The sequence below is a fragment of the Geospiza fortis genome, unplaced genomic scaffold (assembly GCF_000277835.1).
Source record: "Geospiza fortis unplaced genomic scaffold, GeoFor_1.0 scaffold164, whole genome shotgun sequence".
Lineage (NCBI taxonomy): Eukaryota > Metazoa > Chordata > Aves > Passeriformes > Thraupidae > Geospiza > Geospiza fortis.
The window spans coordinates 230,988-248,191 of record NW_005054426.1 but is presented as its reverse complement, the minus strand read 5'-3'; the positions used below and the strand labels follow the sequence as shown (position 1 = coordinate 248,191).

Here is a 17,204-nt window from a genome sequence, read left to right as displayed (position 1 = left end):
AATATTATCCTTGTCTCTTTTTGACTCTTGTTTTGCAGAGTTTAAAATAGCAATTTTTCCTCTTCCTTTTTTTCCTCAGAGTGCCGCTTCAGTCATAAGTTTCTTCTTTAGTTTCTGAAAAAAACCCCAGATTCATAAAAAAATGTGACACAAAATACCTTGAATTTTTCAAATGTTTCATATCTCAAAATTAGATATGCATCCCCCACAAAGACACCCTTTCAAAGAATATTTATGGCATATGACACCTTTCAACAATTCTAGAATAAGGTAATTCTGTTTCCAAGATAAAAGACTGAGAATCCAAAAAGAAAACCCTCCCTTCCCCTTTTCCCTTCTTGGTGAAATTTTGCCTTGAAGAGAAGTGTTCATGTCTCTGGAAGTCTTAGAAATAATCAGTTCTGTGTAGCCATACAGCTCACAGCAGATGACTTCTGAGAAAATACAGAACTTTGCCACCTATTTTACTGACTCTTCTGTCCCCATTTCAAAAAACAGATGGATCTAAGAACTAGGTATAAGATAGATGTAACATCATGGGAACTGTCTCAGGCAGCAGCTCACAAAAATATATGCCACAGTTTTCATCCTGCATTCAGGGGAGCTACTGCTGGAACTCTTGGAACTCTTTCCGCTCCTCCTTCTCCAAGAAAACATTTAGCTGGTTACCAACCAGTCTCTCCTTTCTTGCTGCTCCTCTCTAAGTCCTCTTTTTCAGCGAGTGCTGCCAACTCTGCCTCTGTTTGGTAGCTCTGGAAGGAACTTTGCTCTGGTGGTGTCACTCCCTTTTGTCTTCCAGACTGTGGCATGAATTCCAGTACTGTTCCGTTGGGCACTTGAAGGAGATATGGCTCTGCGAAGTACGGCCCTCCTGCCATGCTAGAAAAAGGCATTTGGGAATGCAACCGATTGGAGAAAGGAGCTCCCTGCATGTAGAAATCACTCCAGGGCACAGCTGGATAGGCAGGGATATTCGCTGAGGGAAAAGCCACCAAGAAAAGAATAATGAAAATAATATCTATGTACAAGATGTGTGTGTTGTGCTTTACTCAGCGCAAACACAGCATTGCTGTGCAGCAGACATCACACACAGAGCAAGGATCACTTTGCTCTTTACACTGCAGTGTATTTAACCAAAACATGGTTGTTAAGAAGAAAAGCTTAAAAAGTTCATAGCATTGTTATAATCTAAAAAAATATCCATGCCACTCAGCACTGATCCTGAGTATATGTAATGACAGTAGAGACACCCCCCCAGTTTTTTTTCCAGTCCCATTTTCCAAGTTAGTTCTGCCAGGCATAAGATGGATACTTAATCTTCACTTACATGTATAAAAGCTGTAAACCAGGAATGTTTTGTTAATTAATATTCATAATTCAACTAAGCTGCTCACTTGCTTATGTCCTGATGCAAGACTCACAGGTGTGTCTACACTAATAGACTGGTTTCCAGCCCTGCACTTTGGGAATCCTGGAACCTTTTCAGAATGAAATTCTTCCCTTGTGAGGGTGGTAAGGCACTGGAACTCAGAGGAGTTGTGGCTGCCTGATTCCTGGAAGTGTTCAAGGCCAGTTTGGATGGGGCTCTGTGCAACCTGGGATAGTAGAAAGTGTCCCTGTCCATAGCAGAGGGTTGGAACTGGATGAGCTTTAATGTCCCTTCCAAACCAAGCCATTCCAGGATTCTATAATTCTGTGAACTTGGTCATCGCCATTGCATAACAGAAAAGCCATTCACTGCTGATTGTGCTCTGGACAAAAGTATGGAGTAAGAGAATATCAACTCTGCCTCTGTTCCTTTGACAACCTTCCAACTTCACCAGCTTGCACTTTACACATCCCTTGATGCTCATACAACATGCCCCAAGGAATGCAACACACACTTGGGCATCAAGCTAGAAACACATTTAATTTGATGCAGTCTGGGGCACAGCCCTCTCATTATTTCTGGCACTTCAGACTGAAAAACCACAGAAAATAATAATTATACCTTGGAACTAGAGCAGGCAAGCAGGGCCAAGTGTGTTAGATAGCATGGGGGCTGCCAACCTGTCCTTAACAACATCAGCTCTGAAGAGTGGGGACAGGAGCCAGCTTGCAGCCTGATGTGAGTCAGACCAAGTCAGACTTCACTCCCTGACAAGGTCCACAGAACTGGTACAAAAACAGCAGCAGCATCTGTGGGCTAAAACTCTCTGTTCTCTCATGTCATAAGACAAGGGATGGAGCTTTTGGAGCATGACCTTAATTCAACAAACCTGCCAGTCTAAATGAATTAACTACAACAGTTTGTCATTTGATTATACTTGGGCTTGAATAACTTCAAAATACAAAACCCAAACACAAAACAAGGAGATCAACAGTGCCATTTTTACCTAGGAGTTTGTTTTGTTTGGTTTTTTTTTCAGAAAATTATGCTGAAGTGCCTTCATTTCAGTGCTGTTGCAAATTCAAGTCAGAGGAAGAATCTATGCCCATACTCTGTTGGCTCCTGTCTCTCTCTTCTTTTGCACTACCCTAAGATACATAATATGATTTCAAACTGGTTTCTGCAGAAGCCAAACAAAGAAGGTTGTTTTTCCTCACTACCTCCAACTATCCCATCTGCTATGACACCTTTTCCACTTTGCACCTTTGACTCCCACCACATGCAACAAAGGGATGTTCGTGTACACAACAGGACACTCCTGGAAAACAAAAGTTACTTCTCCAGTGCAGCCAAAACCTCTGCACTATCTGACACATTCACATTTTATGCTCCTCCTGACATGTACAGTCTGGGTAGTAACTTTTGATTCAAATGAACAGGTTACTCAGCGCTTTAAAAAAAAACAAGCATACAAGGAAATTAAGTGAGAGAAAGATGGGCACATCTTTAGATTTGTGCAGGCATGTGGACCATTCCTTCTTTCTGTCACATCAGTGAACCCACTGATCATGCTGAATGTTTCAGGGTATTATTTAGCAACTCCAGAGGAGCAGGATGCCAAAATAGTTCAGAAATTTACCTGAATTGTCACTTGGCTGCTGTGGTATGACTGGTCCTCCCATGTGGTTTTGTACATAGCCTCGTGTGGCTCCGTAGGTTATGGCTCCACTGTTGCCAGGTAAGTCAGGGAAAGCTGGATGGGACTCCAGGGGTGTTGGAGGAGGAAGGTGGTCACTGGAGAACATATTGCTGGCCAGGTGACCTTGGTGACACAACTGGGAGAGCTGATAGATTCCCCCCTGGCTGCTGTACTGACAGTAGGTGGCCTCCAGGTTGCCTGCAGGCTCCAGCTGCTCCAGACAAGGGCAGGAAGCTGGTGAACTGAAGCTGCAGAGAGCAAGGAGAGAGGCAACCCAGAGATTAAAGGAGGGTCAACAGCTACACCAACCGACCCAATTAACAACTGTTTTACCGCCAACCCTTCCTCCCAAATGCCAGGCACAGGATAAGGGCAACAAAAGCCACTTGAGCAAAGTGCTTTCACAGCAGGCTTTTGAACAATGGGTATTAGTGGGGATTATCTTCCCACTCTCCAAAGCACGCTCCAAAGCTTGAACACCCTCACTTTCATTTGACAGGCATGCAATTCTGAGACCACTCTGAGTACAGGTAGCACCTGTCTCATAGCAGGCACCCTGTCCTATTATGCACTTTATACAGCTTTTCATACTCCCTTTAAAGTATATCGTCACATCTGCCTCTCACTTTGTCATTAATGCTCCCACCTAATTCCTCATCCCCTGTCCCACATTCACCCTCTCAACGCTTCTCCCAGGGGCTGCTTTTTTCATCTTTCTCAAAGACCCTCTCATCTGCCCCTACCCTTGATTTTGGTCGCTGTGAGAGAAGGATTCTGTGGAGCCATTTTCCTGACTGGCCAAGCTGCATTCACTGCTGGGTGTGTCCAGCATCAGGGGAACAATGTGGCTGTGGGGGTCGAAGGCCAGGCTGAGCGGCAGGCTGGCCCGGCGGATGGGAGGAGGGCTGGGAAGATTCGGGAAGCACTCCACGCTGCTGGGATTGAAGTGCAGCTGCGGCAGCGCCTTGGTCTGAGCTTGTGCTTCACAGGGTGCCAACATTCCTACCACCGAGAAGGCTGTGAATAAAACACACTGTGCCATCACACTGGGAATCTGCAGGAGCAAGCAGAGGAAATTACAAGAGGACCAGGACAGAAAAACAAGATGCCAGTGAAAGAGTGGATGTTACTGATGGGAATAAAAGTAAATGATTACTAGCACTGCTGTTGAGAAGCTAAAGGGAGCAGTACCAAGCTCTCTGGAACACAGAATGATGTTTATCGGTTAAATAAAATTACCTTTGTGATTTCTGTCTCTGCATACTATCTTTATCCAGCTCTCAAGAAGGCAGCCAAACGAAGCAAAGTACTTCTTGAAAAAGAGCCAGGAACAATCCCCAGTCATCTTCCATTTCTACTGTTCTCTGGGAGGAGTGTGCTGCACAGATCACCCTTTAGAAAAAATGAACTGTGCTTTGAAAGAAACAAAGCTATGCCTTTACAAATCCCCTGTCTAGGCTGTTTTGAAACACATTTTGACTCCTGGTTTGGCCTCTGATGAGTCATGCCAAAAACAAAAAATTAAAAAAGTAGAAATGGCAGCTGAAGGTCCTTGGGAAAAAGAGGATGGGAGATGGGAAAGGAAACCAACACCTTTTGGTTGGTAGAATCTTGTTTGGTGACCTGTCTCCTCTGCTGGAAAAGGAGAGGAACAGTTTCCTACAGAACAGCCTCTGTGGAAAGACACAATAGAAGAAATTAAACTGACGATCAGAATCAGGTATGCTGGTGATCCAGAGTAACAATTATACACGAAGCTCAAGAAGCTTGGGTGTGGTGCAAGAAAATGAGTTTCTCTCTTATTATGGCAATTAACAAATGGTTTTTCTCTTCACAAATGCAGCCATCACCTGTGCAGGAAGATGGAATGATTTCTCCAGTGTAGCTAGGCTGAACCAGCTCAAGGATGAGGAAGAGAAGAGAAAATATCACCAGCTGCCCAGGTGAAGCTCTCCCACACATTGCAAAGCTTTCAGGGAAAGTCTGCAGCTGCACTTCACCCTTACAGGCACAGAGAGTAACATCAAATGCACTCCACCAGGTGTGACTCAAAGGCCTTAAACACAAACCTAAACATAAAGATGCCACAACAAGTATTAGCAGCCTTTAGAGAATTTTGGAATGCATGTCCAGAGAGCTGATGAGGCGTTTCCACTTCAACATCTTGCAGCACTGTTTCTCAGATTGCCCAGTGTGCTGGGCAGTTATGTGCCTCTTATTGTACCTTCCCACATTCTGTTTTTTTCCAACTCTCTGCAGCCATGGAGAGAAGGAATCAAATTTTTCAATGAAAGCTTTTCAAGTTTTCAACAGCCCTGATTTTGGGCTCAGTCAGAAAACTGAAGTAAAATCTAGGATGGCATCTCTAAAGCATTTACATGCCCAGGCAGTTCTCAGTGGTTTATTTTTTCTGTTTGACCACACTATTTATCCATGCCAGGCAGCATCTCAGATGTACCTGTTGCATTCCTGGGTTTTGGTTTAGCCAGAAATGAAACTGAAGATCTCTTCTGATTTTTGTAAACCCTTCTTTAGCACTGGTTGCCCTGACCACTGTGCCCCAGAATGTTCACACAAACGTTATGGAACGGCAGCCATGGGGGGCACAACTTACCTGAAAAGCAGTTTATATCCAGGTAAAGCTCCAGTTCAGTAATGACAGCTGTTCTGCAGATGGCCCTGCTCTTCCTCAGGATGAACACAAGCAGCCCAGGAAATCACTTCTAAATCCATCTCCATACCTACTAAGAATAATTTAATTTTTTAAAAATATTTGCAACACTTAGTGCAGGTAATCTTTGCGGATCATGGCAATAGGATCCCCAGGCAGTAAGACTGTGAGACAGCACCCTCAATCTCCAAAGAGCTGGTTCAGCCTTTTCAAAAGTCTCCTCTGCTTCTCTGTCCTTTCAAAGAGACACCGACATTTTGTCTTCTAAATAAAGTCACAAAAGCAGTAAGAAGAAACAATTCCCAGAGAAGTCATATCTGCTGAATCCAGCATATCTACGGAAGATTCCAGAGTTGTTCCATGAAGAATTCTGACCCCTGGCTTGACATAATGCTTACATTGTACAATTCTGTGGCTCTTCCTGATGCTGATGTAGAGAGAGAGAGAACCTCAGAAGGCTTTCCAGTGAACAAGGGAATGTAACAGTAGGATTTTTATTTCTTTCTTCCATTACTTCTGGGTTCTCAGTCCATGAGACAACCTTGGCAATTTTTGGAGAGCATTTAATCATTTACACCTTCACATCTCGGAATCAGTCCTGGCACTACACTTGACTTAACTCCAGAATGGTTATTCTGTTTGCAGCCTTTACTGGAACATCAAAGGCCATCACAAAGCTTTTGACAGGTTCATCCTCATCTTGAAATTATGAGAAAAAGAAATTTGTTCAAAAATTGCTTGAAAGCTAGAGTTGTATAAGTGAAGTCATTGGAGCTTGTAATTTATTTACTGTTCTTTGACAAGCCATATCCAGCTTCATCCAATTGCTCCCAAGATTTCCATTACAATCCCATTTCTGCCGGTGAATTTAATCACCTTGCTATTTGCTTAACAGAGTTACCTGCACAGGCTGGGCTCCTGACAGGTGTCCTCAGCAAGGCAAACGCATGAAACAAAGGATTTCCTGCAAAAACACCAGTGGGGCAGAAAAAAACAAACACCAGAGGCATAGAAAGGAACTTTTCTTTCTAATGGGTTAACTCTAAAGAAAACACAAGCCAATTAATCACAGATACATATGTATCAGCAAGAAATCTCAGAAGACCAAGAAAAGCTTCAAATAATTGCCAGTGTCTAAAAAAAACCCATTAATTGTAATCATGCTGTCTAGCAAAAGTGAAAAGAAAACCACCAGCAAAACATTTCTAAGATCAAAACAAGCTCAAAATTGAAGTTTTGAGTCACAAGAGGCTCTTATAGCAAGTAGTGTGACTACTATATCTAAATCAGAAGCCGTAACCGCCAGCAAGGTAACACACATCTCAAATACAACTCACTGACATTTTTAATCAGCTTGTTTGGAGAACTGGTAAAAACAGCGGGACATTAAAAAAAAACAAAACAAAAAACAACCAAGCCAAATCCACATACCAAGAGTCAGAACTACTGGATAGAGCAAGGAAAAACAATGGAAATTGCCGCACTGAACACTCTACAAAGGTCTCCTGCACTTAAGTAATTGTCTTGTCCTGCTCAAAGTGGTTAAAAAGGAAAGCATCTGAATAGCCACTCCAACTCTGTGGGCCCAACTGTACCACGATGCAGAAATCCCAGAGGCTTTTGCTAAAACCATACATGAGCTGTTTCCACAAGGAAATTAAGCAATTGGTTTTGCCTTGTAAACTGATAACCTTTTTCATCCATCTGTTTTCTCTTTTGTTTTGCTCCTGTTAATTTGGATTTTATCCTATCCAAGTTTTGTCTCCTTCATTTTCTGAGATACCCTAATAAAGAAAACAGGCAATCCATGGATAGCCCTGCAGATCTCTCTTCTACAAGGATTCTCTACGAGTAATATCAGTCTTTTCCCTCAGAGAGGACACTTGCCCTTTTTCTTCCTTACACATTGCACCAAAAATTCAGATATGACCTTTCTTCCTATCAGAAAGAATTGCTTGTGTTTTCCACATGGAGAGCTGCATCCCAGTGTGCAGATCCCCCAGAAAGAAATTGATCAATGCAAGTAGAGGACAAGACCACGTCCCTAAATTAAACTTTATTTCTCTGACAGACATTATCCAACAGGGCAAATGGCTTCATGCTGAGAGAGAGTAGGTTTAGGATATTAGAAGTAAACTCTTCCCTGTGAGGCCCTGGCTTAGGTTGCACAGAGAAGCTGGGGCTGCCCCATCCCTGGCAGTGTTCCAGGCCAGGATGGATGGGGCTCTGAGCAACCTGGATAATGGAGGGTGTCCCTGCCCATGGAAGGATGGATGGAATGAGATGATATTTAAGGTCCCTTCCAACCCAAACTATTCTGTGAGTCCCTGATATTCTCTCCTGACTAGACAGTGTCTCAGCAGAGGTATTTTAGGAACCAGGAGAGGTTCCTAAAGCATAAAAATCAGAAGATATTTGGTTTGTTTCCTTTAAATGAATTGTCTTACAAAACCTTGGTTTCTATCCAATTAAATACAGGGCTCAACAGACTTCACCACTTCATCACTCTGAAAGCAGAATTACTCAAACATTTTGACCATATTTACTCTGTCGCAAGAAGTGGGAAACTGGAACTGACTGAATTACAGTTAAAAAGGTCATAAGATTGACTAAAGGAGTCCTTGCCTTGGGAGGATGACAGGCAAATTTAATTGACAGAAGTACTAGATTAGGTTATAAAGAAAGTATTTCAATTACATACTTTTAGCAACACATGAAGAATTCTAAACTTACAGTTGCTTTCCACCATACCAAAATACCTTTAAGGTAAAAGTGCTATTAAAAATTTTGAGTAATTCTTGGAAAATTAGTTGCAGGAACTGGCTTTAATACTGACAACTAAATACTGATATATTTAGAATACAACAAGGGGACAGACATAATGGCATGAAATTCCAAAGAATTAATTACACTGGGAAGCAGGAAAACACACACAGCAGTACCACATGTCAGCACATCTGCTTGGGATATCCATCCCTAAGAAAGTGGTGGAGTCCTCATGACTTTGGAAATCTTTTCACATTGTGCCAACTTGGAAACACAAATGCACCTAGGAAATGCTTTAGGGAACACTCCTGACTCAAGGGAAGGCTCTTGAATTGCACACATCAATAAACAATTAGACAAATTCTCTCTCTTTCATTGCCATCAACCTTTTAACAGAGCTCGGGTAGAAAACTGGTTGAACAGCACACTCCACTGACTTAAAACTCCACTGCAACAGTGATTAAATTCAACCTTCAGCTTTGGAACTCAGCTACTCTCACTCCCTCAAGGTCCCGAACAATATGGAAACCTGCCCTGCCTGGAGAAGCCAAGGAAGCTCCTTTGGATGTTTTAAGGTGTGGAGTAGCTGATGGAGCCTTTACAACACCAGCAATTCAGAGTGCACCTTCCTTACGCAGCTCACATGGTTCAGACTGTAACCAGAATGTTTCCATCTAAAGAATATGGGGAGTGTGTATCTCCCACAGAGAACAACATTCCTCTCATCCTTTACAGCAGCAGGACCACTGTCAAACAGATGTTACAGAAGAATGCCCTGCTCACTTAACCTTATGAAGTCGTATCCAGAATTCCTTGCTGGCTTGTGCTAGGACAGAAACAAGGACTGCAAATCTGTCTCCAGAACTAGCAAAGAGGCACCACCATGCTGGTAGATAACTGGTAGAGACTCAATCAGCAGTGAGCTGCCATACCTACAATCACAGAATCATTGGAAGAGACCTTAAGGACCACCTCATTCCACCCCTCTGCCATGGGCGGGCACAGCTTCCAATATCCCAGGTTGCTCAGAGCCCCATGCAGCCTGGCCTTGGACACTGCCAGGGATGGGGCATCCACAGCTACTCTGTGCCAGTGCCTCACCACCCTTGCAGGAAAGAATTTCTTCCTAATATCTAACCTAAATTTCCCCTCTTTCAGTTTGAAGCCATTCCCTCTTATCCCACCACTACAGTGCCTGATGAAAAGTACCTCTGCAGCTTCCCTGTAGGCCCCTTCAAATACTAGAATGCTCCTGTGAAGTTTCCACAAAATTTTTTCTCCTTCAGGCAGAACAGCCCCAACTTTCTCAGCTTGTGGAATGACGTGCCACTTTTTGCACTGATGGCATAAGGCTTTGACATGGTCTTTCCTAAAGCCTTTGGGAACCTCCCAGCTCCACCAGCTAATGGTGCAGCTGTGCAAAACACACATGCTGGTCGGGGTCTCACCTGAGGTAGAGGTGGGTGATGCAGGGTGTGTGCTGAGCAGGCTGGAGGAGTTCTCAGCTCCAGGGTCTCCTCCCAGCATGTCAGGCTGGTCTCCAGCAGTGTCAGGCAACGGAGGCACGGGCAGAGGAAGTGCCCTGCAGCAGACACAGAGGACAAGGCAGGGCATTATGAACAGTCACGCACTCCTCTGTCAGACAAGGAGCAGATCCCACATCACCAGCAGGTGCAAAGGGAAAGCACTGTCTGACTACATGTGCAAGGAACGCTGTATCAAAAGTCTTTGGGGATGCAGCCCCAGGTCACTTGAATAGGAGAGGCAGCAGGAACAGTGCAATGAAGTAAGGTGCTCTCCAATCTTCCACTTTAATTTATCCTCTTCCACTTAATTTTTTCTCTTTTCATTCTGTTTTCTTCATAAGAAGACATTCCAGGTTGCCATAAATACATCCCCATGGAGACTGATTTCTCTCCTCACACATTCACTATCCCTTGAAAGACCATCTACCCTCTTACATATCCCCTTTCCCCCCAATAATGTCCTCTGCTCACATATGAGAACTGCTACCTTGGCTTTCCTCAAAGAAGTCCATGACTTTCTAAGACTGATCTAATCAAGCAGCATTTCTATCACCAAGTGAAAATCCATGGAAATGGAAAGTAGTGGTGGGAGAACTGGGTTAAAACAATCCCCAAGCACACCCAAAGCACCTGGCTGATGCATTCACAGAAACTAAAAATGAAGAGATGATTCCATAAACTTTTCTACCTCATCCCTTGCTCTTTACATGATTTCAGCCAAAGCAATTTCAATTGTTTTAGTTCAAAATTAATTTGATTAATCTGTGTTACAGGTTAATCAAAAGGACTTTTAAGAGGGTCCATCACAATTTGCCCAGAAATCTGACAGGCTACCTATGTCCAACTCAATGCTTAGCTGTTCACTGTTAAAAGGTGAAGGGGAAATGGCAAAAGAAAATATTTAATTGCTCAGGTATCAATTGTGGAAAAATGAGAAAACAGAGTAAGTTCCTTACCCATAGCTCTCTGATCCAAAGGGGACTGACAGAGCTGATGATGCTGGATATTTTCTGTCGCCTTTTATGCTCAACTTCTGCAACTTCCTCCACTTTGCCCTGCGATTCTGAAACCAGACCTGAAAAATGGAAAGAAAGGAATGCATTCAGGGAAGAAACCATCTACACATTGGGACAATGACAGTGTCCCAGTCTCTGCCCATCCCTTTTCTGCACAGAACCCACAGGCAGCACTGTCCCCCAGCAGGCATTACCAGGATACGCTGTGGTGTCACACCAACCATAGCTGCAATCTCTCTCCTCTTCTCATTGTCAGGATAGTGGTCTTCCTGGAACATCTTCTCCAGCTCTTCTAGCTGCTCTAGAAACGAGGCATTGTTCAAAGAGAGAGAGATGGGAAGTATGTGACAAGAAAATAAGAAAAAAAAATTAAAAAAGAGAGGGAAACAGAAAAAAAAAAGAACATTTTTATTATACTAGAAATACATGAGTAACAAATAATTTTTAAAAAATAAACCACAAAAATAAACAAAAATCTTCTTCAGCTGTTTCAAAAGCAAAGAGCATTGCCAGTGATGCTTAAAATGAAAGACACTCAGCAACCCTTATTAGTGGAAGTCTTCACACACCTAATGGTGTGGAGTGTACGCAATACCAGTTAGAGCACATCAGCACTGGGAAGGGAACACCAAGTGCCACTGGCACTGCCAATGTCACTGTGTGCCAGTGCGTGCCCTGGGATCTACCTGCACTATAGAAGGTGCGGGGTTTCTTCTTGACAGGTAAGGATTTTTTTCCCTTGGCCACATCACAGCTGCCTCTGGACTCCAGGACTGAAGAGCTCTCATAGGAATTCTGAGCTGCAGTGCTGGCTGGAGCACCTTTGGATTGGTGAGGGGCCGGGCCGATCTCCTCCTGCCTGCAGGCAGCTCCAGCCACTACTCCACTGGATGCTTGCTTAGTTTTTCCTTTCTTCACCTCCTTTTCAATCTCAGCAGGGCAGTAACTCTCAGAGTGCTCTTGTGACTCTGACTGACCTGTGGGGTCCTGTGCTAATCCAACCTTCGTGTCACCGCAGAAATCCAATGGTTGCTCACACACCAAGGCAAAGTCGTGCTGGCTATCAAGGACAACAGAGCCTTTGGAAGATGACCCAGTTGCCTGCAGGGTGCTGCATCCCCCATCTTCTTCCACCTCCTTTACAGAGCTATTCCTGTCTTCTATTCCCAAGTTGCCCTCAACTATTTCTTGTCTAACTGTGCCTGAGAATGCAGGTAGCACACTGCTCTCTGCACCATGGTCACCAACAGCATCAGCATCCACCACAAGGTGCTCTGTATTCAGCAGCATGTTCTCCCTCTCATCCTGGCGTTCTGCAAGGCAAAAATGAGGGAAAAAAATCCAAACCCCACCCCACATGCCCACTGCCCAAGCTGGATGTGCCTGGATCAGGAGTTTCAGTTCTGGGGGAAGGAAAAGACCACACAACAAAACCCAACAGTGACAAGAGAGCTCAGAATAAAGACAGATGCTGCCAGGAAAGCAACAGCAAAGAAGCTGGTATGGTCAATATGAAGACATTCAAACTGTGATGAGAAAAGCCTCATTTTAAAAGCAAACTGTAAACTACAGAAGAGGGTAATTCCAGACACAGAGAATCAAGGGAAGCTTGCATATTACAAGTACAGTTGTGGGAAAACAGCTTCAGGGATAATACAGGTCTCTGGAATAAGCAACAGAACAAAAATCAATGACCTGACAAGATCCCATCACCTTATTAAAATGAGCAGAAGAAAGACAGAAGCAAAATTCTGGTCTACTTTGTCAGCAGGGATTACCTGACAAACGTCATCACTTTTTTACTTTTATAGAGTTCGATCATAACAAAGCTGGCCAAGCAAAAAACCATTAATTGTACGAACTTCTAATAACTGCCTTAAATTATTTCTCTGCAGCTTCAGCCACACTTCTGAATAACAGATTTATGAGATAGGGAGTGAACTAGAGGGATAAGGACAAAATTAGGTACAGAAGTCCAAATAAGTTTAACAAAAACCCCAAACTGTGTTACAATAAATAGTAGAAGACAGGTCAGAAAGAATACAGCAAAAGAAATAATTAAAATAGGCAACAGAATATTACAGAAACCTTATACTTTCCCAGCTGGCACATACATTTCCAAATAAAAAGTTCCAAAAATCTCCCAAGCAGCTAAGAATATGTAAGTCTGTGTGATTTCTGCTACTTAATTTTTTTTAAGCGATTATTTCATAAGAATAGGAAGTAGAATAATAAACCCAAAACCATGTATTTGCCTTTGTCTGGAGAGAAGAAAGTTTGAACACTGTTGGCAGCATTTCAATAGCATATGACAACAGAGACACTTGATAGTTTAATTTTTTGGGGAAAAAGATACAAATAATTTCATTTCACTATGCTCTACTTTTGATATGTATTAGTGCAATGCCAAAATAAAGGATTTGCTTCTGCCTCAATGTCTCTTTCTGAAACAACTGTTAATCAAGGAAGAGCCCCACAATTCCAAGCAGACCAGAGAAACTTCACAGAAGTATGAGGGGATGGCAGGCTACTCCAAGAGCATCTAATTTGCTTTTTATAGGATTAAGAGAATGAAATTAGTTGCAGGGGAAAGAAACAGAAGCAGGAAACTATGCAGCTATAATAATTTAATCTTTTTAAGCAGCAACAAGTTTCCACTGCATATAATATCCTGATGGGTAGAGTCAAGAACTGAATCAGGAAGATGTCTCTGGTCTATATAATTCCTTTTTCCACCATCCTCCTGGCTGCATCTGAGCTTATCTCGCTCATTATGTGAGGGAAAAAAAGGTATTTTCACATTATTTGAGCAGGATTTTTACTTGTTTCTATGCAAACCCCAATATGTGTTTACATCACAAGCATCCAAGTCTTATGTGGGCACCTTGTGTCTGTAGAAGAAATGGGCATCTGGGAGTTTAATATGCTTTACAGAAATAGTCCTCCAAGTGAAAGTGAACTGCTGTGTTTCATTTCTAGAACAGATAACAAAAATCTCACAACCATTTGGGACTGCCAAGGAAAAGAGCTGAAATGAAAATCAAGTTTGGAGAGAAAGATGGGCCTTCCTGGTAACAAAGGGAGTTACAAAACCACTCCTTTCTCCCATAATTCAGAGACCAGACTGAACATCACTTTGTCCCACTTTTAGAAAAATAGAACGTTAAGGAGAAGGGATGTTAACGAGTGGATGTTCAGGAACAGGTAGTCTGGAACACCTGGTGCACTTACAGCAAGCCAAGCCCCCTTTTCTATCTCACAGCCACCTCCTTAGACATTCCTTGGAAAAAGCCAACCACTCCATCCGCAAGGGTTTTAGAGTTGTTTGGGGCATTTGGTATAAAGCCACCTGAACAGACACACGGCAGGGGAAAAGGAACAGCCTCAGAGGTACCTCCACACAAGGAGGGGGAAAACTGGACAGCGAGGAAGGCACAAATGAGAAACCCCGAGGTAGCGGGAGCCGCTCGGTATGAGACAAAGAAAAGACCCCCTGCCTCCGGCCAGGTGCTTTTACTAGCCGGGAACACGAGGCCCAGGGAATCCATAATTCCCAGCCGCGGGGCCCAGGACGTGGAAGGCTAATGAGTGCCCAGATAACATCGCTGAGGAGCGATTATCCTCCCCCGGGGCTGCTCATCAAGCTCATTGCCGGGTGCCTCCCCCCGGTCATTAAGGCGAGCCGGTACCATTCATCCCCCCTGCCCTCATCCACACCCTTACCATAGTCCATTCCAAGCCCTCCGGCCGCCCGCTCCGACCCGGCCCGGTTAATACCCCGCCCGGCCGCCCGTCCTGCCCGGCCCCGGCTGCCTCATCAGGGACACCTGGGCACAGCGGGGGAGACCGCCCTACCCCTCCCCCCTCCACTGAAACCACGCTGGGCCCCTGTTCTCCACACGGAGGGAACGGGAGTGTTCCAGCCTTAGTGAGGATATCGGGAAGAATGCTCCCCGTGAGGAGCTGGCTGAAATATCGCCGTGTGCACTTCGGTGTTGTGAAACTCGCCACCCGTGGATGGACGGGACCTCGTTGTCAGGACTGCTAGACCCAGTTCTGCGTTCCTCAGTACGAGGACAAGGAGCTACTAGAGAGGGTCCAGCGGAAGGAAACAAAGATGATGCGGGGTCTGGAATGTTACAATGAGAGAGACTGCAGGGGCAGGTCTGTTCTGGCTGCGGAAGACAGAGGGGATCTTGTAATCCATACAAATAATCTTTAATAGGTGGCATGAGGATGGTTCCAGACTCTTTTCAGTTGTGGCCAGCAACAGGACAAGGAGCAATAGCCATGAACTAAACCACAAAAAGTTTAATCTCAACATGAGGAAGATCTTTTTTTCCCGTAGAGAATGGCAGAGCACTGGAACAGCTGCCTAGGGAGGGAATGGAGTCTCCCTCTCTGGGGACATTCCAAACTCATCTGGACGCGTTCCTGTGTCACCTGCTCTGGATGACCCTGACTAGACCATCTCTAGAGATGCTTCCCAGCCCTAAGAATTCTGTGATTGTGTTCTTTTTCGGTGGCCTGGCAGGAACACATTTCTTTTAGGCATCCAACAGCTTCTAGTTCTTCAGCAGCTGGGGGCTGCAAGGAACAAATGGCACTTCCTGACTTTTGAGTGCTGTAATTTGTGTCCTTTCAATGCTTAACAATTCTTAGTAAAAAGAAGGCTTCTAAGAGACCAGCACCAGGCAGTGCTTGCATGAAGAATGAGACATATGTCCTGATGCACCAAAACAGAACATCCTTAATCCTCCTCCTGTTTATTGGTTTATCATGGTGTTGCTGGCACAGCGCTGTTCTCCTCCTGACTCAAAATTCCTGTCTTTATTTCAATGTTTACTTTTGGCTTCTAAAGCCTTGCTTCTGCACATGCTTTCACCTGAATCGTTTCATCAGATTAAACGAGTGTAAGCTGAAAGATCTGTGCCAACATTTTGGAGCCAGTATAATTGGTCTAACAGTGCACCTGGTTCAGCCATCAGCTGCAAGAAGTTGGGACTAAAATGGCATTTAATTTGTTAACAGGATTCAGCTGACAAGACACATCTTGGAGAGTCATGGGACCTCTTCAATATTAGAAAAAAATGCAAATACAAAAAACACTCTGCTTTAAAAGTTGTTTCTGAGCAAGGTTGTGTTTATTTACTGAACTCTGGTCCTAATATCACCTTTTTTGTGAAAATAATAACTTAGGAAAATGCTTTATTTTCCTTGAGGAAGGACCATCACAGGTCTCCAGCACTAGAAGTTTTGGGGGTTTTTTGAGCCATACATATTTGTGTAGATATGTATGTGTGTGTGTATATATATATATATATGCACACTTACATATATTAAACTACTTTATATGTACTTTAAACTACTTTTTATGAAAAATGTCAGCAGTCACAAAATTTGATTTTCAGACATACACCCTGACTTCTCAGCTTCTCAACAAAACTTTTTAAATGCAGCTCATGCTTGTACTTCATTGCTGTCTTTTTCACAAAAAGAAAATAGTGTAACTGCCCTCTGGGTGTTGTCTTTAATTATTTCTTTTTTTCAGAAATCCTGAATTTGTTTTGTCCAGATACACTTTGCGTCAGTCTCCACAGGTTCCTGGGGAAGATACAGTGCCACCTCTCATAGAATCTTTGTGAGTAGCAGGAAAGTGTTGGGATTTGCATGACATACCCTATGCTTCTGTTTAATACTGATTTTCTGGTAAATCAGATAATCCACATTAAATAATGTGGGGAGAAATTGTGGCACAATTAAGACTGTCATAGGACACAGTAGGCATTCCACTAACTTGATTTCTGTATTATGAATGTGCAGTTGGGAGGGATATTGTACTAGTTTGATTAAGTTTGTACAAATCAAAGATATGTCAATCAGTTTCAGTGTAGATTTGTTTATGGATTTTGGTGGCAGGGTGGTGCTGGGGCTAAAAGTTTAACTAAATAGTGAGAAGTTGAGGCCTATCTGAAATGTAAGAAATCAAAGTAACCCAGGGTATAATCACTTGTTCTTAGAAGCATAAGCTGACCTTTAAATGTTCCTCAACATACAAAGGCCTGACATCAGGAAATAAAGGCTGTACCTGTGACAGGAACAAGTTAACCTTTGATCCAACTAGTTAAAAAGAGTATAGAAGTGCTGTCAATCGTGA

General features: G+C 43.5%; 1 protein-coding gene across 1 annotated transcript; it reads right to left on the bottom strand.

Moving 5' to 3' along the window:
• Positions 1 to 665: 665 nt before the first annotated feature.
• NOBOX (NOBOX oogenesis homeobox) lies at positions 666 to 12,337 on the bottom strand. Its single transcript, XM_031061790.1, has 7 exons — positions 11,734 to 12,337; positions 11,242 to 11,348; positions 10,988 to 11,106; positions 9,954 to 10,087; positions 3,812 to 4,085; positions 3,009 to 3,316; positions 666 to 976 (listed from the first exon to the last, which is right to left on the bottom strand). Exons 1-7 carry the CDS (start codon positions 12,335 to 12,337, stop codon positions 666 to 668), a joined length of 1,857 nt encoding a protein of 618 aa, XP_030917650.1.
• Between the last annotated feature and the right edge of the window lie 4,867 nt (positions 12,338 to 17,204).

What these genes read in the sequence shown, in the direction of transcription:
- NOBOX (XM_031061790.1), bottom strand. Translation starts at nt 12,337, where the DNA reads ATGCTGCTGAATACAGAGCACCTTGTGGTGGATGCTGATGCTGTTGGT. An exon ending in TGACACCACAGCGTATCCTG is followed by an intron (nt 11,107 to 11,241) that starts GTAATGCCTGCT and finishes TCCATTTTTCAG; the next exon opens with GTCTGGTTTCAGAATCGCAG. An exon ending in CACAGCGACCAAAATCAAGG is followed by an intron (nt 3,317 to 3,811) that starts GTAGGGGCAGAT and finishes TGCTCTCTGCAG; the next exon opens with CTTCAGTTCACCAGCTTCCT.